The sequence below is a fragment of the Lactuca sativa genome, chromosome 8, assembly GCF_002870075.4.
Source record: "Lactuca sativa cultivar Salinas chromosome 8, Lsat_Salinas_v11, whole genome shotgun sequence".
In the NCBI taxonomy this organism is placed as follows: Eukaryota; Viridiplantae; Streptophyta; class Magnoliopsida; order Asterales; family Asteraceae; genus Lactuca; species Lactuca sativa.
This window is the reverse complement of record NC_056630.2, coordinates 18,159,534-18,186,340: the sequence shown is the minus strand read 5'-3', so window position 1 is coordinate 18,186,340 and position 26,807 is coordinate 18,159,534. Positions and strand designations below refer to the sequence as shown.

The window sequence follows — 26,807 nt, the reverse complement described above, 5'->3', positions numbered from 1 at the left end:
TACTAAAACGTTTTAGTATGGAAAACTCAAAGAAGGGAGAATTACCGATACAAAGTAATGCCAAGTTGAGTAAGACTCAAAGTCCGAGTACCGAAGCTGAGATAGCAGAAATGAGCTGAGTTCCATACTCTTCTGCAGTTGGCTCAATCATGTACGCTATGACTTGTACTCGCCCGGATGTAGCCTTTGCTTTAAGCATGGTTAGCAGATATCAAGGGAATCCTGGCAGAGCACATTGGATTGCGGTGAAGAATATCCTTAAGTACCTTCAGAGGACAAAGGAATGTTTCTTAGTCCTCGGAGGGAGTGATGACTTGAAGGTGCGAGGTTATAGTGACGCCAGCTTTCAAACCGACAGGGAAAACTACCGTTCGCAGTCGGGCTGGGTCTTTACCTTGAATGGAGGAGCAGTGACATGGAAGAGTTCCAAGCAGGAAACCGTAGCTGATTCAACATGCGAATCAAAGAACATTGCAGCGAGCGAAGCGTCGAAGGAGGCAATATGGCTGAAGAACTTAATCGGTGATCTTGGAGTTGTATCTGCCATAAAGGTGTTGGGTTTTGAGCATTCTAACACTCCTAAGTGTACATGCAACCCTAAATACCTTGGATCTATGTTTTCTCTATTATACATGCAAATAAGAACTTCCAAGGTATTATCCTAATCTAGCATACAAAAAACAATGACTATAGCAAGATAGAATACATACCTCTTTGGTGTAGAAAGTCTTCATGAAGCTTGAGTGCCTAGTGCCCCAAGTGTGACACCTCAAATGGTTCACACAACACCAAATACACATGGAATGACTTGAGAGAAAACTACACTCATGAAAATCGGCTAGCCCTTTCTTACTCTCTCTAGTGGCCGATTTTTCCCAAGAATGTGATCTTTATATAGTATTACAATTAGGGTAAACCCTTAATTGTCATGGCTTTCCATTTCCTTGGATCCATGGGTTCAAATACACCATGGAGCATCCATGGACCATCCTATGGGTTTTAGCCCAACTTGATTATCCATGGAGCATTAGCCCACTATACAAGTATGGATGATTTACACAATCAACCCATATATTTAATTAGTCTTCTTTTGATCACTTAATTAATCCTAGATTAATTCTTGATCAATACTAATTAAATAATCTCATTATTCTTATTATTAATATACTAGAACTTATAGTATATTAATAACCATAAGTGTCTTATTTCTCTCATTTAGTCTATCCAAGTGCATGATGCCATGCAACCCAAATGGACCATGCCGGGTCGGGTCAAGTCTTACCAATTATAGTTATGGACTTAGACATTAATCCAACAGTCTCCCACTTGGATAAGTCTAAAACTATTATTGCGTATGACTTCAAGAACTGACTGGCAATCGTAGCTCTCAAAAGCTTCTGTCGAACTCTGACTCTGTAGATGAACTCTGTCCTTTGTCAATGACTTGTCCATTAGATAAGGGATCATATATTCCTCCATTCTAGATATCATATGGACTGAGACATGGATTATAATCATTCTCTCTGTCCATTTGTTGTTTCCCGATTTCCAATTTATGACGACTGACTAATTGAACAAATCAAATCAGTCCTGGCCCGGCCGAGCACTTCCATTTGTCATCATCAAATCATCGAGGGGCCCACAGATATCGCTTTTATCCCGAAGGTAAAAGGAATGGATAAACTTCGACTCATATGACTTGTTCTACTACTTGTTGAATCATACACAAAGGCACGTTTTATAACAACGAGTTACCGAATGCGTTTTCGTGCAATCAATGTACACCCAACTCATAGTAACAACTCATATCTCTAGGTTTGAAGAATATAAGATATTATCGTCTCATGATCACTCGTGATAAAATCCATGAAGTGATTCCAATGAGCGCGGGTTGAATCCAATACTCAGAACTTATGAGCACTCATGAGTGTTGTAGCCCTTTGTCCAACACCTTAGACCTCTACAAGCCAACTCATGACAGTCTTAATTCATATCTACTTCCAACATATGACCCACTGTGGATGGTTTGAATAACTTAGTCATTCCGGAAGAATAACCCAGTTTATTCAGGAAGTCAAAACATGCAAAATGAAACACAATAATAATTGAATCCAATATGGTATCAACCCTTTGAACACAAATAAAACACCTTTTATTTATCACCATATGATTACACATTATTCATTGTATACTGTTTCAGCTATCAACTTTATTCTTGAATTTAAAACAATAGTTGTCCCATGCTCCAAGCATGTACACTATGTTTTCTTAAACACTAGTCATGCCATACACCAAGTATGCATACTATGTTTGTCTATGATCTTTACTTTGTGAACTAGATCAATTGAACATTACTTCAATGATTCTTTTTTCACACTCCCAAATCCTTACTGCAAATGCAAGAATTCCAAATTCATGCCATTTACTGAAATCTGTTAGATTCTAAACTTATATGCATTGATCCTCTTGTAATGATTATGCACAAAGTCATAAAGACTTGACAACAAACATTACAGAACATTCCAAAGGAGATCAGTTCCTTGGAAACATACTTCTTGCATTAAGTTTCCTTAATCTTACACAGATTGAAAATTCTATCTTTGAAACATTTCCAGATTCCATTTTGACTATCACTTCTGAACAAGAGTTGCCTCCTTACAGATTATGTCAATATGGTCCTTCCAGAATTATCACTATACTTCCAACTATCCTTGAGCAACCAATCTTTGGTAAACCTTAGATTGTTCTCGACAATTGTTTAATCCTTTTAGTCATATCCAGTTCTAAACCTTTTCCCTTCTTAATGCCCCATGCATTTGGAAAATTTTAGAAAGGATGAATATAGCACATGTAATCGATCCTATATCCGAAGCATATGGGACACGATTCATGATGTCTCACATAAAGACTGAACCAGTCTTTTGCTATAACATTTCCATTTCTATTTGCCAAGTTCTCATAATTCAGATTATGAAAAGGGATGCCGTAATCATAATCGAATTTTAGAACGCAAATAATGGACCCATATACAGAATTTCCTTATGTTGAGCCATTCCAACATGAAATTCATATATATATCCTTGACTAAATGATTAAAACCTCATGATCTAAGCTTATAGATTTGAGATGAAGTATAATTTCCTCTCCCTTAATTATAGCAAGACAACTTTTTCAACCCCTGCAACCTCACGAATTGAAACTTTTTGTTTTCTATAATTAACATTGCTAACTTGCAATACTTATCATAATTACCATGCTCCCACTAACATGATGATTATTAGCATAACACTTATGCTCCCACTAGCTTTGACATGTACTCAGAAATCAGCTGACTTTCTCACCAAAGTTCAGATTTCTGATACAAGATTGTTTTGATAAAACTTTATCAAACTCATACACCTTCCCTTAGATAGTATACTTGTGTATCTAAACAATTATGAAGAGGTATGCCGTAATCATAATGGTTAGACCTTTTTGCCACTTCTCACAAGTCCAGGTTAGTGTGCCGGTAAACCACACACGCTCCACTAATGACTTTGAGAAAGCAAATATCACAATTGCTATCTAGCTAAAATCTACTTAGTGAAAGTGTTTCCTCACCATCATTTTCATGAATCGGAGAGAAACCTTATGACACTTAGATTTAATGGTGTATGAGTTCCTACCCATATGAATTTGTCAAAACCATAATCATAAGACAAAGATAATGACAAATCCAAAACCATATGGATTGAACTCAATCTTAACTTCTTGCCACCTGGCAGCTCAAGGGCCTGCCATTGCTTCCAAGTTGTTGTGCAACAAATTGAGAACTCTAAGAACTCATATGCAAAGACAACTTTAATTGGAATGGGCACAGAATATGTCGACACGATAGATTGTAAACCTCAGGTCGTGTGCTAGTGAAGAACTTCAGGTTTTATTCTTGATTAGTTCCTGAGACTTTCAAGACCTTTAAGACTCCCACTGTCCTCTTGACCTATAAGACTCCCTTGTCAAACATCCAAGAGATAGTGCGGATTCTAATCAAGACAAACACTTCACAACATTGGCCTTAGTTGGTCTTTGTTTTATCCAAAACATCACAACTTACCAATTTCAAATGTACAAGAGTAGAAAACTTTTACTCTTACATTTGACAAGTGTTTTAAACCTTCTTTAAGACATGTCACTCAAGTTACAATCTTGGAGTATGACTCTAAGACTTGTATTGGAACGAAGTATGACTCATCTTCTTGATTTAACCATTTCAACAATTCAAGATCCCTCTTCTTAGTCATAAGAATGCACTAAGACTTCCTTAGAGAACTAATTGTGCTATGGTTTCTTAATCATTAAGATGATCACTAAACTGATACTAAAGTACTCTCCCATCTTTTCAGATTTGAGAACCTTTTATCCTTCTGCCTTATTTGATTCTTCTTATTCGCTCTGCCATACATTGGAACCTTTTCCAATGTCTCAGAGTTACACTTAAGCTTGTAAGTATAATCATATTTACTGAGCTTTAGTAAACTGTGACGAATAGTCTTATCAATCTTTTGTGGTGGACTTAATCAGTGCACAAGACTATGTACTCGATCCCTTAGTCCATTACTTGACTCACACATCCATGTGAACAAATAATTAGTCTTAATTTTCCAATACTTGAAAGTTCTCATTCATCATGCTATACACCTTGTATGATTCCAAGTTTCAGTCCAATTGAAACTTGGGTGATGAGAATCTTTCCTTATTTGGTAAATCTAGACATTACCACAAATGAAAGAATCAATTTCATATTTCCACTCTTGCTATTATTGGAATCATATAAGCAACAATTTTTTCTCAAATGCCATTGTAAGGATATTTTAAAATAAATAAAATCTAAAATATTTCTTTTATTTTAAAACTTTGCGGAAAAACTTATCCTTACAATCCATATGAAAACTTGTTGTTATCTATTCCTAAGCAATATCTCATAACTCCTAAGAAGTAGCTCAAGAATCCGATTTTTCAAACTATGCGATAGAAATCCATCTATGCGATCAGATTCAGCATATTCTTTCTTTAAGTTTCTTCACTTTTCTTTGATTCTTAAAACATCACCATGTGACCCAGTCACATCATGTATCAAGAATCTCAAAATAGAAACTTAACAGAGTTAGATAGTGGACTTTACCTGAAGTAGAGTCAAACTTATTGACTTTAACATCCTTAGGTGAATCTGGCAGCTTCGCAACCAATGCCCCTTCCTTTGGCAATATAAACATATGGACCCTTTGATAAAGGTACACGGGACTATCACAGACTTAGCTTTTCTCTTTACCATTTGGTCAACCGAGTTGACTATGGCCAACCCTTTCCATTGGGAAGAGAATGCTTTTCTGGATATCCAATGTCATCATTGTCAATGTCCATAAAGTTTTAGGAAGTTGATCTTAGCAAATAGATAAGATAATTAAGGGTCTTGTCATAGTCTGTTTCATAGGTGTCCCAAAGGAACTCACTATGTGACTTAGAAAGTGATTGAACCACCAACTTTCTCAAGACTTTGACACCCAACTCTCCCGGCTTGTCAATATGTGACTACATCTCCAAGATGTGATCACACCTAGACCTTGTCTTGCCAATAGGGCTTGAGTGACCTTAAACTTTTCAAGAACTTGTGGGTTGGGGAGAATGGTTGGAGGAGGAGAAAGAAGTATGATATCCATGGGACATCATCTTCATTAGGAAACCTTGTTTCAAGAGATTTGGGAAGATCATAGGTGTCTAAACCAGACATCTTTTGGGAGATATTCAAGATAGTTGATTTTAAAGTCCTTAATATGACACCCAATATGAAATATTAAGGCTAGGACCCAACAAACTATTTTATAACTTAGAAGAGGTATGCCGTAATCCAAGCTATAAAATATTTGAAGGTAGGTGAATGACGATTCACCAATTTCCACCAAGATAAACGAAATGTATTATTAGGTTTTAATTGGTTTTGAAACTCCTAGATCTTTGAGATTCATTGAACTTTTCAAAGGCATGTTTCAATCTCGAGTGTGCCCTTCAGGTTTTGTGACTGGGATGCCGAGGATCACAAAACAAGGTGTGAAGTAACCATGCAAATCACTTGGTACCCTTAATAAATTACCCCTCAATCGATGTGTCGGTTAACCACAAACGCTCCATCGATACTATGATAAATATTAAGTCACCCTTTACCTACCTTGTTAAGTCCAAGTTAGTGTGCCGGTTAACCACACACGCTCCACTAACGACTTTGACAAAGTGTAAACTGTAATTTCATGGGTTAGCACCTTATTCACATTTTTCCTAAGTAACTAAGATTGGGTATTATTAAGAGTTTAGTTACTTAGTATTATCATTAATACTTTTAATGAAGGGAGAATTCTAGTCCTGTCAAACCCGTTCGGCTAACGACCCTCCACCAGTCAAGCGAGCGGTGGGTGAGAGTGGACACCCATTAAGTTGCCATTTTATAGGCAACAACCTTATACCCACCTTATAGACCGGCTTCGTGAATGAGGCGTACTAGCGGTAAGACTGACTTTACTCTTATACATATATATTATTAACTTATAATATTATAAAGTATAAGGGTTGAATTTTAACTTTTAAAATTCTAAGGGCTAACTTGGAATTAAAGTATTCATAAGTGAAAACTTTACAAATTCCAAAACTTGAGGGCAAGTTTTGAAACTATTCAAAACTAATTAATTCCATAACTTATGTGTTTAAAGTAGTTTTAATCCAAAAACTCTTCAAGTTCCATAACTTGAGGACAAGTTATGGAAGACTTTAAACTAATAAAAGAACTAACTTTTTCTTTATTTTATAACTTATGGATTTAATTATGGTTACATATTTTTCTTTAATGAAGTGACTCTTGAACTTCCATAACTTGAGGACAAGTTATGGAGTCATAAAAAAATTATTCAATGACACAAGACTCTTCATTTTGTAACCATTGCCAACTTTTATGAGTTTTATGAGTCTTTAATGTGACTCTTCATGTAACTTGAGGACAAGTTACACAAACACATTTTATACTCAACTCTTAGATTAAAATGGATTGAAAACAACTATTTCAATTAACTTTTCTATTAATCTAAGCAACTCATAAGTACAAGATAATTCAAATCAAACTTTTTCATGTAATTAGTCTAAACCTTAAACTAATACAAAACATGAATCTATTGACAATTATCTTTGAAAATGGATTAGCATGAACATTACCACATCAAAAACAAGTTTATAAGTTCAAAAACAACTTAGGGTAATGTTCCTAGTCCATTTCTAGCCAAAAAAAGTCGAGTTTATGCTGTCTGGGGGTCCAACTCGTCGAGTGCATGAACCAACTCGGCGAGTTGGATCGATTTGATCAATTTTTAGGCATGGACTCGCCGAGTCCTCTGATGGACTCGCCGAGTCTGATGATCAGACAACACCAAATTCGTTTTTTCAGCTTCTATTGCAGGTATAACAAGAAAACAAGCCTAGGCTCTGATACCACTGTTGGGTTTTGAGCATTCTAACACTCCTAAGTGTACATGCAACCCTAAATACCTTGGATCTATGTTTTCTCTATTATACATGCAAATAAGAACTTCCAAGGTATTATCCTAATCTAGCATACAAAAAACAATGACTATAGCAAGATAGAATACATACCTCTTTGGTGTAGAAAGTCTTCATGAAGCTTGAGTGCCTAGTGCCCCAAGTGTGACACCTCAAATGGTTCACACAACACCAAATACACATGGAATGACTTGAGAGAAAACTACACTCATGAAAATCGGCTAGCCCTTTCTTACTCTCTCTAGTGGCCGATTTTTCCCAAGAATGTGATCTTTATATAGTATTACAATTAGGGTAAACCCTTAATTGTCATGGCTTTCCATTTCCTTGGATCCATGGGTTCAAATACACCATGGAGCATCCATGGACCATCCTATGGGTTTTAGCCCAACTTGATTATCCATGGAGCATTAGCCCACTATACAAGTATGGATGATTTACACAATCAACCCATATATTTAATTAGTCTTCTTTTGATCACTTAATTAATCCTAGATTAATTCTTGATCAATACTAATTAAATAATCTCATTATTCTTATTATTAATATACTAGAACTTATAATATATTAATAACCATAAGTGTCTTATTTCTCTCATTTAGTCTATCCAAGTGCATGATGCCATGCAACCCAAATGGACCATGCCGGGTCGGGTCAAGTCTTACCAATTATAGTTATGGACTTAGACATTAATCCAACAAAAGGAGCCCATGGAGATTTTCTGTGATAACGAAGGAGCGGTTGCCTTGACCAAGGAACCGAGGGATCATGGTAGATCATGACATATCGACAGAAAATATCACTTCATTAGACATCGTGTAGAAAAAGGACAACTCGTAGTGAAGAGGATATCATCAGAAGATAACCCAGCAGATCCGCTTACGAAGGGACTGAGTAGGGTTAAGCACTTGCAGCATGCTAGGAGTATTGGGTTGAAGGATGATATTAGCATAGATTAGATAGTATTAGAAACGTGTAATAGATAAATGTAAATTAACATTTGATGATTAAATAAAGAAGTTTTATTTATGAGTAATGTTACTATCTTATGTTAATTGTTTAGCTATTGTTTCACTTTGCATGTTTTGACTTCCAGAATAATTGAGTTTATTAGGAATAATCGAATTGTTCAAATTGTCCACAATCGTTCATATGTTGGAAGTAGATATGAATGAAGATTGTCATGAATCGGTGCGTAGATTGTCTAAATGGTATTAGACATAGCAAAGGGTTGCTGCGACATTCATGAGTGCTTATGAACTGGTTTTGAGCATTGGAACAAACCCGCGCTTGTTGGAATCACCTTATGGAATATGATATAAAAGGGTGATCGCGAGACGATAATATCATATAGTCTTAAAACCTAGATATATGGTTTATTATTTGCTAATTGATTGTACATTGATAATGCGAAAACGCATTGGTAACTCAATGTTATAAAACGCATTGTTGTGTATAGTTGATTATTAAATAAGTAAATGCATATAAGTCGAAGTTTATATGTAACTTTTATCTAAGAAGGTAAAAGCGATATCTCGGCCGCTCGATGATTTGATTTGACTTATGTGCCGGGCCCGGTCAGAACTGAATTGATGTGTTCGATTAAGTTCTATGTCGAATAAATCAAAGATCGAGAAACCTAAATGCTTGACTAACCATTCCATAGAATTGTCAGCATGATATCTAACAGAGGACTGTACGATCCCTTATCTGAAGGACAAGATTGATTAGATTGCAAACCGAATTGTACTTGTGCATATAGTTACTAGACTTATCCAAGTGGGAGACTGTTGGAATAGTGTCTAAGGCTGCAACTATATTAGGCAAGTAATTGACCCGGTTGTGCATAGTCCTTTTGGGTTGCCTTCACCATAGCAACTTGATAGGATGATTTATTAAGAGAGAGTAAATATTATTAGTATATTATGAGAATAATATAAAGAATAATATATTGTTATTTGATTAATATAAGTCATAGAATTAATTGGAATTAATTTGGTGACTTAAAGAGATTAATTAAATAAGAGGGTATAAACTGTCAATTGTTTGATAGTTAAACTTTAGACTGTAAATCCATATAGATATGCATTGGACGGATTCTAGAAGCTAAGGATAGCTTCAAATCGTCCAAGGGGTTATCTAAGGAATGGATTTGGATAGCCTTAAGAGAAGATTATCCAATTAGGGTTTAGGTTGTAACCCTTAAGGAGTCTACAAGTATAAATAGACCCTATGGAAAAGGGAAATCAGTACTTCATCTAAAGTAAGAGAACCCTGGCCGATTTCCTCCCCTCTCCTCTCTCCCAAATCATCCTCCTTGCTATTTGGTGTTTGTAAGCCATTAGAGGAGTGACAATTGTGACTCTAGAAGCTCCAAGACAACAAGATCAACAAGGAATTCAAAGGTATGATTCTAGATCTGTTTCAATATTGTTATTACACCTAAATAGTCATTAGAAGTCTTGGATTCAAAGCATGTTTAATTAGAAAGCCTAGATCCAAGCATTAGGGTTTTGCATGCGCACATAGGAAAGTTCTTATGGCTAAAACCCATCACTAATAACATTACTATAATTATTTGAAAGCTATAATTATTTGAAACCTCGTACGCGAGGCGCTCCTCGGCTACGCTGGGCGTCCGAAGTACAGGTGTCAGAATCCGAAGGCGAAGCATGATCAGCAAGCGACGGCTAGGATCCGGCCACGTCATCGATTTCGCTCCAGACTTCGCAATTTCGAATGCAATCTTTAAAAATTCGTCACTTTCACATACGAGCTACGTTTTTGACGTTCTTTATATCCACGCGAAGGCGGGAATGTACTCTACAACTTTCGTTTAGACTCCGTCGGCTAATTTTGACTTTATTTTAAATTTTATATTTTTAACATGTCGGGACAAGATTGGTCCGTTAAAAATCCATAACTTCTTCATTCGAAGTCTGTTTTCGTTTGTCTTTTTATCGTTGTGCTACTATTAACGAGATCTTCGATTCTCGTTTAGGTTGTGTCGGCTAAAAACCGCTCGATCTAATATTCGAATTTCGGGCTGTACACTGCTAAGCCGAAACTTCGAAAAATCATAACTTCTTCATACGAAGTCAGATTTGGGCATTCTTTTTATGGACGCTCTCGGTTTAACGTATTCTACGACTTTGTTTAGATCGTGAAGGCTAAATCTCAGTCTATCGTAAATTCACTATTTACGCTTCCCGGTATCGTGCCGGTTCCGTCGTGAAACTTCGATGGGTCATAACTTCTTCATTATAACTCGGATTTCGGCGTTCTTTATATCCCCGGAATCCTTGTTTCGACCACTACAACTTTATGTAAAGATATCGGGCTTATCTCACACTTTAATTTTGATGCTTATTTTTATCCTTTATTAATTATATCTTTATAATTAAGTAATAAACACACAAATACACATAATTCACATAGAATTCAAATATTTCATCTTTATTACTTCAAAAAGATTTACAATAGCTGACCTAGACTATTACATTATCTAAAAATGCTTAGCCCCGAAACTCGGACGTTACAATATAATCTATTCTTAAAGCATAGATATATAGTTCATAGTTTGCAGATCAGTTGTGCATTGGTTTCCTCAAACACATCTCATAACTAGATGTTATAAAGGATTATTCCATATGTGATTTGATATGTAAGTTATATGACTATATGATCAATGTAATTCGTTCCTTTTTCCTGAATAAGGAAAAGCGATATCTGTAAGCCCCTCGGTGATTTGAGTTGATCTATGGAAAACCAGGCGCCTGGTCCGAACTAAATTGATGTGTTTGATTTCGTAGTCTAACTTGATCACAAATCAAGAAATCGGGAAACAGAACAAATGAACATGAGGTTGATCATTTAGTCCATGACCTAGTTCATATGATATCTTGTAGAACGAAGGAATAACTGATCACTTATCTTAGGGTCAACGTTTGATTTGAATCAGAGTTTGACAGTGGTTTTGGAAACACTCTTTGTTGTTTATTTCAAGGTCTATACTTGCAATTATAGTTACAGACTTATCTAAGTGGAAGATTGTTGGATTAATGTGTCTAAGCTAGTAACTAAATTGATATATTCTTGTAATTAGAAGCAAAGTCCTTTTTGGGTTGCACTCATGACTAGAAATAGTTAGAATTGATATTAGGAGAGAGAAGTATAATTTATTAGATTATTATATGATTAATAAACTAATTGGAAATTATGGGAAAATGATTTGTTAATATATTATATGATTAATGTATCAATTAAAAGTATATAGAGTTGATTTGTTAATTTATTATGTGGTTAATAAATTAATATGAGATCAATTGTTAATAATTGATTTGTTAATTTATAAGATTAATAAATTAATATAAAATCAATTAGAATTGATTATTTATTAATCATAATTAATCTGGAATTAATTCGAGATTAACTGGTGTTAGTTAAAGGTGCACTGTGTGAATTGTAATTGTTCAATAGTTGAACAAAAGAAGAAATTCTAGAACCTTCCATATTATTGAAGGTTTTATGGAATTCCTTAGGGTTTCCAGAAGCCTCTTGGTTGCGTAAAAGGAAATGATTTGAATTAGGATTAAATCTATTATTTAATTAATTCAAATCTTGTTTTGCCTGCTAGTTACCTAAAATATAAATAGGACCCCTGGCTTGCAATTTTCGTTCACCACATTACCTAAAGGCATATGAACGAAATTCCCTTCACATCTCTCTCTCTCTCTCATCCTCATTCTAGGGCTTCTGGTTTTGGGTGTGATCCATTAGATGCATCATCCTTTTAGTGCTTGCTTTCCAAGGAACTTCAAGAGGATTTGATTTGATCATTTGCTATAATAATCAAAAGGTATGTAACCCTAATCTTTATGTTAATTTTGATTTTTATAGTCTCTCTCTAAGGTTTCTTGATATTCATAGGTTATTGCTATCAATAAAGAAAACATAGATCCTTGTCTAGGTTGCATGTGAACTTAAGAGTGTAAGTGTTTTTCCATCACATGAATTTTTTTATAACCTAGAAAACCCATCAATTCTTTTGATCTCTAACTCTGTTTGTATCCATTACTATTCTCTTAGCATGCCTGTCTCTTACTCTACTTACTCATCATCTTTATATTCTCATATACTCATGCCTCAACATTCTACTTTCAACTAGACTCAACAGTCACATCTCATACTCTAATCTCATCCATCTTCTAAGGGATATAACAATCCATCACATTGTCATGGAAACTCATCTGCACTTACACCAACTATAATCTCAACATATTTGTTTTTTTTGGCTTCTATTACACATTTCCGACTATTCTAATAGCTCCAAAGATGAACTCGATTCATCCCTAAAGAATGGAGACCACGAATCAAGCCATTTCCAAACCTCAACTGCAATATGACTTTCAAAAAACACATGATCTAGGCCTTCCTAGACAAACTAACAAAAAAGACATAAGATTGAGTGAAGAAGTGTAATTCCTCACTGAAAAAGATTGAAACTATAGGAAATCAATTCTTATAAAAACGACACACAAAACAAATTGGATCCCAACAAACCCACTTAAATGAATCCAATCTTTCTGTTTGAAATCTATCTCCACAAGATGCCTCAAATAGCTTATCAAGAACTAGCCTACACCATCGACAATCCACTTCCATTTGTTATTTGGACTTGAGTTCTGAAATTAGCAATTAGATGCAACATATCCAAAAATTGAGATACTTCCCTACCAAAATTAAACAATTTTTGTTGTTACAATCAATAGCATAAAGATTTGTTTTCAATGCTAAGTTGCTACGCCAAATGTCCTTCCTTCTCAAAGACAATTAATGGACAAGAAAGGTTGAGTGATTATGATTTATGATTGAGTTAGCCTCCTCAAAGACGAAAGGGCATGTTGACAATCACGTGTGTCGTGTTACATGCGCGTTACCAGGTCCAGCTCCAGCCACAGCAATAACACAAGGCGGGGCCCACCCAACGCCTCGGTGGTTTTAACCTGATTGAATAATACCAATGATCACGACAATCCATCCCTTCCCATCTGTGGAAGTAAAATCTACTACAAATCTCCATTGCTTGATCAATCTCTCAATTCTCATCGTCGGTCAACCACAATGTCTAAGCAGTCTTACAAGGTGTGTTTCTGCTTCCGCCGGAGGTTCCGGCTCGCCGCCACGGAAGCTCCGCCGACAATCAAGGCGCTGTTTGAGCAATACTCAGAAAACGGCATCATGAACGCGGATCACCTACATCGGTTCCTTGTTGAGGTTCAGAAACAAGAGAAAGCTACGGTGGAGGATGCTCAAGTAATTATGCATAGCACTAGTGATATCTTCCATCGCAAGGGTTTCAATCTCGAGACGTTCTTCAAGTACCTGTTTGGCGACTCTAATCCGGCCTTTGATCCGCATCCTACGGTAATTCTAGTTTTCAGTGTCGTGATTAATTCCAAGTTGTGGAAAATCTCCATCGATTCCAAATATAGCTTATCCTAAATTTAGTCTGCGTTTGTCATTTTTCTAAAATTGGTGCTATAGCCTTTCCGATTCTACCTTTCGAACTTACAAAACTCTCAAATATTTCGTCAGACAAATGATGACTTCCGATGCCAGAAATGAAAAAGAAACTTTCTGAAAATATGACTTCGGATTAGCATAATTTGATTGTCACGTGATACGATTTCTTCAATCTGTATGCTAATAGAACTTTCTATCTTTCAGGTTCATCAAGATATGAATGCTCCATTGTCTCACTATTACATATTCACTGGGCACAATTCCTATTTAACTGGGAATCAACTGAACAGCGATTGTAGTGATGTTCCAATCATTAAAGCACTGGAGAGGGGTGTAAGGGTTATCGAGTTGGATATATGGCCTAACTCCAACAAGGACGATGTGGATGTTCTTCATGGAGGGTATGACATATGTATACAAGTATATTTTTATATCAAGCAAATTTTCTATTTGAAATATGAACCATTGTTCATTGATTCTTGGTTGTGTTCTGTAGGACATTGACTGCTCCGGTTGCACTGAGTAAGTGTTTAAGATCTATCAAGAATCATGCCTTCACTGCATCCGAGTACCCTGTTGTAATTACCCTAGAAGACCACCTTACTCCAGATCTTCAGGCTAAAGTAGCTAAGGTGAGTGATTCTCTCATTGTTTCTCATTTATGATTCTATTAAAAACTTAATCTTGATCTAAGTGTTTTATCCTTTGTGACTAAATTGTAGATGGTTACTGAAACATTTGGGGAAATACTATTTACTCCTAAAACAGAGAGCTTAGCAGAATTTCCATCACCTGAATCTTTAAAAAGAAGAGTCATTATATCTACTAAACCTCCTAAAGAATACCTTAAAGCAAAAGAAGCTAAGCCAAGTGGAAACAGTTCACAGAAAGAGAAGGATTCATCTGTTGAAGCTTGGGGTGGTGAAATTCCCAGCTTTAAATCCGGGAGTACTGCTGAATATAAGGAGGATGTGTATGAAGAAGATGATGAAGAGGAAGATCTTCAAGGTGACAATTGTGCCCCTGAATATAGAAGCATTATTGCTATTCATGCTGGAAAAGGGAAGGGTGGTTTAGACGATTGGCTGAAAGTTGACCCTGATAAAGTCAGACGTCTTAGTTTAAGTGAGCAAGAGCTTGAGAAAGCAGCAAAAACTCATGGCCCACAAATTGTCAGGTATTGCCTAATTTTTTGTAAACATTTTCAAATTGAAAAGTTGCTAAAAACTAGCTTGCTTTAGGTTTACCCAGAGGAATGTTCTGAGGGTGTATCCTAAAGGGATACGAGTTGACTCATCTAACTACAACCCACTCATTGGGTGGATGCATGGAGCTCAGATGGTGGCATTTAATATGCAGGTTAGAAATATAATATATATATATATATATATATATATATATATATATATATATATATATATATATATATATATATATATATCTAATAATTTGGTATCTATTCTGTCAAAATGTTCATATCCATCTCTTAAGCCAAACTGTGTTCATTTGTTTGCTTATGTTTCTGGATTCATCTTCTTCTTCTTTTCTCTACATATATATATATATATATATATATATATATATATATATATATATATATATATATATATATATATATATATATATATATATATATCTAATAATTTGGTATCTATTCTGTCAAAATGTTCATATCCATCTCTTAAGCCAAACTGTGTTCATTTGTTTGCTTATGTTTCTGGATTCATCTTCTTCTTCTTTTCTCTACTTATTCTGCAATTACAGGCTTACAGCTACGTGGATGTTCATATAATTAGTAGTAGATTCTTATTTATTGAACTTTACATATAAACAAAGCTTAAGATACCAAAAAGAAAATGCACTTCTTGTTTTCTTCAGCCATCACATATTCACATGTCATTTTTTAATTTGTTGCTATACTTTTTATGATCTATAATACTACTGTTCTTTTGGCTGTGTTAACTTTATATCGACATAAAGGGATTAATGTCATAATATTAGTAACCAAGTCTCAGGTTTGTTCCACCTAGGTACCTTTAACTTTTTTTTGAAGAGGTTTTGCTACCCAAGTTTTTATATGAAATAAGGTAGAAAATAAATATAACTTGTTTGACCTTTTTTGACTTTTGACTATAGACTTGACAATGACATGGCATCATATTTGATTTAATTTCATTAAGGCTATGTTTTGCATGCCATAGTTAACTGATAAGCTTGCTTATTTTTTGAGCTTTTTTAAGTTGTCATGTTTGGCAAACTAAAAAGTAACATATAAGCTACACTTTCTAGCTTTTTGTGAGCTTTTTTAGAATTTTCTAAATATACCCTTAATTAATTATAAAAAACATATTCTTCTAAATGCCCTTTTATGTCATTTTATATCTTCCAGTTAGTTTTAACCAAACGTCATTTTTTATGAGCTACCTTATAAACTAGCACCTAACTTTTCAACTAGGTTATTATCATTATCATTATTTCTGCTTATTATATTCTTGCTGTTGCTGTATCTTCTCTGTATCAGCAGAATAATCATATAATAATTTTATTTATTCTCTCTATCTGGAAAAACAAAGAAAGTTCGTTTTTTTTTTAAATAATTTGAAGTGAAGAAATTAATTTTTTGTTTACAGGGGTATGGAAGGTCATTGTGGGTGATGCAAGGAATGTTCAGGGCGAATGGTGGTTGTGGATATGTAAAGAAACCTGACATTCTTATGGGATGTGATCCACATGGCAATGTTTTTGATCCTCGAGCTACATTACCTGTCAAAATCACTCTCAAGGTATACATACATATATCATACATAAATGGGACCCACATCCACATGATATCCTAATAATCATTTTGTTGATAATTAATGGTTTCAGGTAACCGTGTATATGGGTGAAGGATGGTATTATGATTTTTCACATACACATTTTGATGCGTACTCACCTCCAGATTTCTACACAAGGGTGGGTAACTTTAATTAATTCCATTCCATTGTACCAAATAAATACTAACTGTGTTACAACTTACAATACATAGGTTGGAATTGCGGGAGTACCTGCTGATACAATAATGAAGAGGACAAAGGCTATTGAGGACAACTGGATTCCGTCTTGGAATGAAGAGTTTGAATTCCCGTTAACAGTTCCGGAATTGGCTCTCCTTCGGATTGAGGTTCATGAGTATGACATGTCAGAAAAGGATGATTTTGGTGGCCAAACATGTTTGCCCATTTCAGAACTTCGGAAAGGAATCAGAGCTGTTCCGTTGTACAGCCAGAAAGGAGAGAAGTACAAGTCGGTGAAGCTGCTTATGCATTTTGACATGGTTTAGTTTGTTTTATGTGTCTCTGCTTTCCTTGTGTTTGTTGCCTGCCATGTTGATGAAGTTTTATTGGGTGTATATGTTGTATGTTATCTGTTGAAGTTGATTGTTTGCTAAAAATATGTGAATATTATATCTGAGAACCGACAAGTGCTGTGCTGTAAAACCCGCGAGAAATGTTTTTTTTTTTTTTTTTTTGACGGTTTTGTTTAATCATGTTTCTATTTAGAAAAAATAAAGGTGTCACTAGAATAATTTAATATTGTAAATATTGTTATTTGTTAGGTAAATAGATTTCTAAGTCTGAAAACATGGCCCAAGTCATTTTTTTAATAGCAGAGTTTTTATTAACCATGTTCTAGAAAAAAAAACAAAAACAGAGAACTACGTATGGTTTTTAAACCAAAAAATCCAGATGCTAGAACATTTCAGTTTCCTATTTTTAAACCACGAAAAATATTGCAACATAATCCTGCCAAAAATAGTAATTTCCAACCCCATTAGAGTTTTTAAATCTCCAAAGTATCCATAACATCATAAAAATAATCGCCTTCATGGAAATTGCCATTACTATTCTATTAATATACATGCTAGTCAGCTACAGTGAACTTTTGTATTATTGCATATTAGCCATACGAAGTTTCTTGCTTTGCTATTTAGTCCCTGCGCCTATTTAATATTTTATCTTTTTTTTTTCTCCATTATTTTATTCTTTGTAATGCCACAACACTTTTTATAGTTTGACAATTTTAGTCCATATTATGTATGTTTCAAGATTTAGCCACAATATTTTGTATAGTTTGACAATTTAGTCCCTAACATGTTGTAATTAGATATTGGCCCATGTCTTTTAATATTTGTCACTTTAACTCCCACTATTTTGTATGTTTTAACATTTTGACAAAATATTTTTTTATAGTTTGACAATTTTAATCCCTGGTATGTTGTAATTAGAGATTGGCCACATGTCTATAAATATTTATCACTTTAAGTTCCTTTGACCATTTGGCCTTGTTTTTGTCCCTTTTTTTCGTTTTACTACTTATATTTCATTACAGATCAGGAACGGACGTAAGAATATATAGTAGATGTTGCCGAGATAAATAGGTGTTGTCGATACATTAAAAATAGGTAAAAAAAAAAAGATCGAAAAATCAAAAACTTTTCCACTGCAGACAAAAAAATTAGGTGTTATCAGTGCCACACCGTGAACCCCTTAAAACAGTCTCTGTTACAGATTGGCCACACATGTTTTAATATTTATCACTTTCAGTCCCTTTGACTAGTTTTGACCTTCATTTTGTCCATTTTCCGTCTACAGATTTGTGCTTCTATTTTGGACTTCGTTTTGTCATCTTTTTCTCATCGTCATCGTTTGTGAATAAAACAAAATGCATCTCGTCGCCACAAAGATGACCCGTATTTTTCTTTTAAAACCAGATAAATGGCCAACATCAACACATGAAAGCCACTCCTGCATAGAGATTGTAATTGCTTCATTCAAAAACAATCTCAAAATGGCTTCATTCAGAAGTTAAGTTAACAATGAGTCTCTGATTCTGTTAAAAAGTGTTAAAGAGTGTGTTATTCTATTATCTAATTAATGCTTGATAACCCTATGTTCCAAACGAGTCCTTCTAAGATAAAGCTCGATTCTATGTATATGTTACGAACTCTTTTTTTGTTTTTTTTTTCGTTTGAACTAGATAAATTTGACTCAAACGAGCTCAGGTCTAAATCAAGCATGAATAATTATATTAAAACTCGGTTGCTTTACAACACTAACTCGAATTATGTTACTTTATAATAAAAGTGTCTACCCTGAGCTTTGGTTGATAGTAGTGAAATTATTCTTCAAAATAGTTATATAATAAGGTGTACAATGATAGAAGTGTAACAACCAAATATTTAGTTTTTCTTTTTAATGAATTCTATATATTTTCACGCGACACACATTACTCCTTAATTAAATGTTAGATTGTATACAAGCAAGTGTATTTGATTTTGAAGATTCTTCGGTTACTATTATTTCAATTTTTATATATGATTTTGTAATTTATTTATAAAATAAATTTTATATGAATTTTAAACTAATAGCCCTAGGGGTGTTCATGGATGGTTAACCGAATTGGAATCATATTTCGGAAGGTTAACCGAAACAATCGGTTTGTTAATTTTTTGAACCTAAACCTAAACCGAAAAATCCGGCTAACCAACATGGGGGCGTTGAATGGGGGCGAAGTGGACAGCTGTACATGACCCATTTTTTTAATATATATTATATATGAATTTATTTAAAAATAAAAACTTATAGTAATGATAGAAGCCATTTTTCTTTGATTCGTCTAGGGCATTTGGGAATATTTACATCCTCAGTACCAACCTTGCTAATCAGTTTTCGGTTAACCTGTTTTCCAATAAAGTTATCAGGTTAACCTATTAACCGTGTAAAAGTTAGTAAATGTGTTCTGAAACTAAAAAGCTACATAATTAAATTTCAATATAAGGATAATCATTCTATAATAGTTGAGAAAAGAAAATGAAAAATATAAGTTTGAAGTTAAAACAAACATCATTAAAAATGGCTAGAAAAGAATATCTTCAATCAATATTTAATTTTTATGGTTGTCGTATAATCATAATTTTGGATGGATATATACAATTTGAATTGTTGCCTTATTTAATACTAAAATTTTGATACGTTAAAGATCGTGATATTTTTTTTATTGTATAGTTAAATTCTATTGCAGTTTGCACACACTATATTAGTAGTAATATGATATTGACCCTCTTAAATAGTAATAAACTAATAACAATATGAAATTTCAGTTATCCGGTTAACCATTCGTGACAAAAAAAAAAACATAAACCGTAACCGAACCAAAAGATCAAAGATTTTAGTGGTTCGGTTAACCAAACCTGAAAAATCAAAAAATTGATTTGGTTAACCTTAAAAATGGCAGGGATTTTCGGATTTTAGGTTCGACTTTCCAGTTTTCATATATTTTGAAAACCCCTAAATAGCCCTGACGATTTCCCAAGGGTTGTGACCATTTAAAAGTAGAGTTGACGACTTAAAGGTACAATAAGTGGCGATTTTCAACAAGTTAATTTATATAACATTTTAATTTATTTTTCAGATAATAGCATCAATATGTATTATATTATTAGTTTTTAGAACGGTTTACATTGACATCCATTATACTACTCATAGACCTACATTTTTCGTCCACAATATGATTTGAACCCTTAACTTTTGTCTAGGGCTCATATCCGTCAATTCCTGATACCGTTACCAAAGACCCTTTGGTTAGCATCAAGTTATTTTAATTAAAAGATGTTTAGTTCTCCATTGATCTTATATATATTGCATTCCATGTCATATTTGCAATATTATTAAGAATTTCTTGCATATCATGGCTTGACTTTCAAGTGGATTAAATATGAATAGAAAATTTGTATTATTGTCACAATCTATTTTTAATAAAATAATTCTAGAAATAATAATCATTTTGATATTCTTGGTTCACAAAAGGGTTAATTTGGGTCGGGTGGAAACAAATATGATCAAGATGAGTTGAGTACTCATACACATCGTGCTTGGTTCAAACATGACTTAACCCTCAATCTGTAGATGAAGGACATCAATCCAACATCTAATGTTGTATGTCATAAACTTTTTTATTCAAATGACCCTACCATCACCATCACTGTCACCCCTCTACTCCCCTCATGTCATCTCACATAACCTCACGGTCTACTCTACGCAAGTACTCATATCATCCATTCGCCTCCTATTTGACTTATTTCTAGAGAAGATGCTTGTAAGGTTGGAGGGAGTGGTGCCATCGAAATCGCACTTCCTCCCACGCCACATAAGCGCCATGTCAAATTATACCACACAAGTGTGGTTTCTTGCCACATCAAGGGGGTGGTGCCACACTTTTTTTTTGTTATTTTGTTAACTATGTGTAGTAAAGTTAAACAAAAAAAAAAAAGAAAAAAAAGAAATTAACCACAAACTCAACAGTCAAAAGTAGTCAAAACCCAAGGACCAATCAGAAACCGCGGTATTCCATAGCCGCACTGCGGCCAAGACCGCACCAGACAGCGGTCTGGGACCGCATCCACACCCTTCCGCCTAAAGACCTAAAGACATCTTATCAATGAATTTCTCAAGGAGTACATTAACCGAATACAAAGTACCAAATTTCGTTAATTGAAGACCAAAATCTTAATGATAAGGGGGTGGGTGATATGCGATGGATTTTGAATCGTATCAACACGATGGAAAAGGAATTTAACAGAGGAGTAGTGAAGGTGAGGGTTGTATTGCAATAATAAAGAAAGTGAGTGAATAGGTGGTGCCTTGTTGAAATACGAACTCTATGATAAAGTGTCATTTATTGATATTAGCCAACCGTCTGCTCAATTTGATAAATAGGTCCACAATTTTGTTATTTCTACAATTAATCCCCTTCGTAATTATGATAATGACATGATTTGCTATACAAATAAAGCAAAATAATTAATGCGAAAACAAATAATGAAACGAAGAATTGGTTTCCGTCAAACTTCCACATCCACGTGACATCTACTTCTAGTCTTCTTTTTTGATTTTTTCGTACAGAACCGGTCACGGTCAAATTGGAAGGAACTAAACCCTATCCGCCACGACCACCGCCGCCGCCGGTGATCAGAAAACTCGAATCGTTAAAAGAATAGCAATTGCATCCAAAATAATCTACAGTTTTTTTTTTACAAATATACCCAGGTAAGGTAAATCACCTCCCAAATATTCAAAAAATCAAAAACCCATAAAAAAAAGAAAAAAATCAAATAAAATCAATCGGAACCACTAGAGATGCTGCCATGGCTGTCACTGCATAATCCCAAAGCTCTCTCCAAATTCCCGACAATATCAGTCATACTCGGTCTGTAACTCCCCTCCGCATTCACACAGTGTATAGCAGTATACGCCATCAGCTCCACCGCCTCTGCCTCATTCACCTCCGGCGGCCCCACCCTTTTATCCAATATCTTCGCAAGTTCTCCGGCCATAATTATTGGCACAGCATAATCCACCAAGCTTATCGGCGCACCACCGTTAACTTCACTGCTTTTGAAAATTGCTCTCCGGCCAGTCAAAAGCTCCAACAGTACAACGCCGAGACCGTACACGTCACTCTTCGCCGTCAGCACGTTGAGTCCGTAATATTCTGGATCGATGTAGCCGACGGTTCCGGCGGCTTTTGTTGGTCTGTACTCGCGATCGGAAACCGGGCCCATTAGAGATAACCCGAAATCAGAAACCCTAGCGACCCAATTTGAATCCAGCAAAATATTGGATGATTTGATGTCTCTGTGAATTATCGGAGGAACTGCGTAGTTATGAAGGTATTCGATACCTCTAGCAGCATCTAAAGCGATTCTGATTCTCATTTTCCATGAATTCAACAAGCTGTTACTCTTCTCGACGTTGTTCTTGTCGTGTAAATGATCGTACAGAGCTCCGTTCTTCATGTAATCATAAACTAAAAGCCTTTCTTCTCTTTCTTGGCAATACCCAACGAGTTTCACCAAGTGTTTGTGATGAAGTCTAGATAAGAAGACTAATTCTGAATCGAATGCGCTTTCTTTCTCTTGAAATTTCTTTATTTTGTCGCTTGTTTCACCTCTTTTAATGGCGACTTCACGCCCATCTAAGAGTTTGCCTCTGTACACGATGCCAAAACTCCCTGCACCGATTTTGTTCTCAAGGGCGAAGTTGTTTGTGGCGAGAGCGAGATCAGCGAATGTGAATTCTTCTTCTTTGTCTGTTGCTTGTTTTGAAGATGTCCCGCTTCTTTGTCGCCGGAAACCTCTGGAGAATTGTCGCCGGATAGTTGATGATCTTGAGATTGGATTGTTAGCTGAAGGTCGAGGCGCATAGGGATTAGTGTTGGTGATTGTCGGTTGTACAGAGTTGTGAATCTTCTTGTTGCCGAAACAAACACCAGTCCATACACAGTAGATTATGGTGCAGATGCCGGCGACAGCTCCTACTGATCCAACAATGGCAAATGCTAGTAAACCTCTTGTCAATCGTTTTGAGCGTGGAGATCTTGGCGGATTAGCAGGTGGTGCCGGAATTGGTGGTGGTGGTGGTGCCGGAATTGGTGGAGCCCAAGTGGTTATATCACACGGCCTACATATGGATCCATAAGCAGAACAAAGTTGTTCCGATTGGGGATATATGCCACAGATACAATCAGATTGAACACAAGGACCTGGAAGAATTCCTTTCAATGGAAGCTCAAAACCTAGGGGATTCGAATTACTTCTAACCCATCCTTCTCCCCAACAAATTACAGAGAAATTATTAGTTGTTAACCCACAGGTAAAATCTAAACCAGCAACAATCGTTTCGAAGGAAACCCTAGCTGTATCATTATCCAAAGCCCCTCCTCTTCCACCCCAACAAACTACAGAATTATCTAATCTTCGCAACGCGCAAGTATGATTCGCACCAAGTGCGAGGGAAGAAAACTCAAATGGTGAATGATCTGGTACATTAGTCTGATTGTAATCGTTATTACCTCTACAAATCAAAAAGCCAGTAGTGTTTACTCCACAGGCGTGGTCACCGCCGACGGCGATAGTTAACAGGCGAAAATTCGTAAAGTTACCTTGAATATTACTCGCCGACGCTGAATTGCTCCCAAAACAGATTATCTCGCTGGTGTTTGTGACACCGCAGGTGAACCCTAATCCCGACGAAATCGAGCGGAACTGATGATTTTGAGATGGAATCGCTGCGTTGCTCCTCCAACAATCAACGTTCTGATCACTACTATTCGTAATCGCACATATTTGAGAGTCGCCTATGGCTAAATTCCGTAAGAGTACTGTTTCATTGTAGTAAATACGTTTTGGAATTAAGCTAGAGTCCCAACAGACGAGTGTGGATCCGCCGGACCTTACGCCGCAGAATACATCACGACCGCCGGCGATGGACTCGAAGGAGATGTTATAGAAGGCGTTGAAGACCGTCCCGTTACGCCAGCATTGAATTCGTTGACTCGGTTGACCAGCGACGATGCCACAGACGGTGGGAGTCGCGCCGCCGTAGGTTACAGAGACGGTGGTAGCGGAACCACCGAGCGCATTGACTAATGAGATGACGGATGATAAAAGTGCCGCAACAAAAATGACGGCGTTCAAGAGTGTCGTCATCTAAGGTTGTGAGGGTCGCCGGCGGTGATGTTTTTCATCGGGAATATAACCGGAAATTTTGTGAGAGAGAGAGAGAATGAGACGACGAATTTTAAGCGTGAAAAAACTGTTGGGAAGCAGAATGTATAAAGGGCGGGGTTATGCAAGCGAAACATGCTGTTAGGGTGTTACCTAAGAAAGTGGCGTCTGGCCTATAATAAAATGACACGTGCAAGTCTTTATTCAAGTAACCATACCTTTTATTTATATACTAGGTGGCAAGTTTGACTAATACCTTTATCGGTGAAATGAGATTAGTAAATTGCATTATTAGTCCTTTAACTTATGCTCGACTTACAGGAATAGTCAGCAACGTTTTTCTTTTGTGTGTTGACCGTTCAAAACTCGACAATATTATATCAATTCAGTGATTTCAGTCCGTGTTTAAAATAACGTTATTCAACTATGAGTACGAAAAGATTTCATTGGTGAACATTTAACAATAATCTGATTAAGTGGGGATATAGTTAGTTTTTTTATTTACTCTATATTTTTTCTGATTTGGGTCATTTGGGTCTTAACTTCATACATTTTAGATGTTTGGAAAACAGTCACAAGATTTTAATTACTATCTTAAAATATATATATATATATATATATATATATATATATATATATATATATATATATATATATATATATATATATATAGGTTAAAATGTGGATTGTCATCAATTACGTTGACGTGTGGATAATGTTATTTTGTGAGAATTACAAAAAAAATATGTTGTTTGATAATATGAATACGTTCAATCTTATATAATTATTTTAATTATTAAGCATTTTCACTAATTAAATCGTCTATAAAGTTATTATACACTTTTTTTAATTATTCTCATTCTGTCAGAATGTTATCAGGATGTTTATTGAGTCGTATTCTGTAATAATTAAAATAAATAAAAAACGATGAATGAGAACAAAAATGAATTAGAATTGGTGAGAATCCATTAAAATAACAATAGTTCTGTGAGATTGAACATATTCACATTACTAAACAACATATTCTCTTGGTAATTTTCATAAAATAGCATTATCCACACGTCCACACAATAGTTGTCCATCCACATTATAACCTAGCTCTCTCTCTCTCTCTCTCTCTCTCTCTCTCTATATATATATATATATATATATATATATATATATATATATATATATAATTTTACATCTAAAATATTAAAATATACTTATATCAAACTTTAGATTTGAATAAACTAAAATTATTTTACCCACCAATGGTCATTTTGCAAAACTTAGGAATATTAAAAACAACCACATAAATGAAGAAGCTTACAACCTTTGTAGACTTTAGTTCTTTTTGGTAATTAGAAAATTGATGAAGATGACATTAAACACTAAAGATGCTACTCTTCACTTGTATATTAGTTGTTCTTAAACCTTAGAAGTACATACCAAATATACCTTCAAAGGAGAACCAACTAAGAGCCTTTAAACTAGCACCAAATGCAAGACCAAGATGAGAGGGAGAGAGGGCTTAATAACCACGAAATGGCAACCCTTTTTAGAGAATTTTTGAGCAAAAGAACAACCAAATAAACTAACCAAAACTCTATATGTATACATACTAATGTGTACTAAAGTCAAGGCTAGTAAATGAAAGTGTATGGTCTTCTTATGACATGTATGAAGTGTAAGATGAAAAACAACAAACAACCTCTTAGTTGCTTCTTCATACTTATGGTTTTGACATCAAAGTCAAAACTAAGTTTGTCTTCCGTCCATTATTCTTACTAGATAGTTACAAGTGCAAATTATATAGTTAATCAAAGTGCTCATTTAATTTGTACATAACATATATATTCATACCTTATGAATATAACTGGTTTTATTCTTTTTTATTATTATTTCCTAATAACAATAATTTCTATTATGTTGGTTAAAATATTATATTAATAAAATAATATTTTTCCAACTTATATACAAGTGTTGATTATATTTATTAATAACCAAATTACTTAATAAATAATCAATTATTAATAATTTGATATAAGATGTGACTCTATATGATCATATGTCATTAGCAATATCCTTCTATAATAATTCTTGGGTATAAAAATCTTTCACTTTATACTTTTCAAAATATTATGGGTGACGGTTCTGGAATCGAATTGAAAACTAACAA

At 35.0% G+C, this 26,807-nt stretch overlaps 2 protein-coding genes across 2 annotated transcripts; one reads left to right on the top strand and one right to left on the bottom strand.

Annotated features, from left to right (window-relative positions):
• Positions 1–13,599: 13,599 nt before the first annotated feature.
• Positions 13,600–17,579, top strand: LOC111919711 (phosphoinositide phospholipase C 2). The gene is made up of 8 exons (XM_023915293.3): positions 13,600–14,001; positions 14,305–14,501; positions 14,597–14,732; positions 14,823–15,277; positions 15,342–15,459; positions 16,731–16,883; positions 16,969–17,055; positions 17,129–17,579. Exons 1-8 carry the CDS (start codon positions 13,699–13,701, stop codon positions 17,420–17,422), a joined length of 1,743 nt encoding a protein of 580 aa, XP_023771061.1. The 5' UTR covers positions 13,600–13,698; the 3' UTR covers positions 17,423–17,579.
• A 4,547-nt stretch (positions 17,580–22,126) lies between these two features.
• On the bottom strand, positions 22,127–24,813 carry LOC111919709 (putative serine/threonine-protein kinase-like protein CCR3). The gene has a single exon (XM_023915292.3). It carries the CDS (start codon positions 24,626–24,628, stop codon positions 22,259–22,261), a length of 2,370 nt encoding a protein of 789 aa, XP_023771060.2. The 5' UTR covers positions 24,629–24,813; the 3' UTR covers positions 22,127–22,258.
• Positions 24,814–26,807: the final 1,994 nt, after the last annotated feature.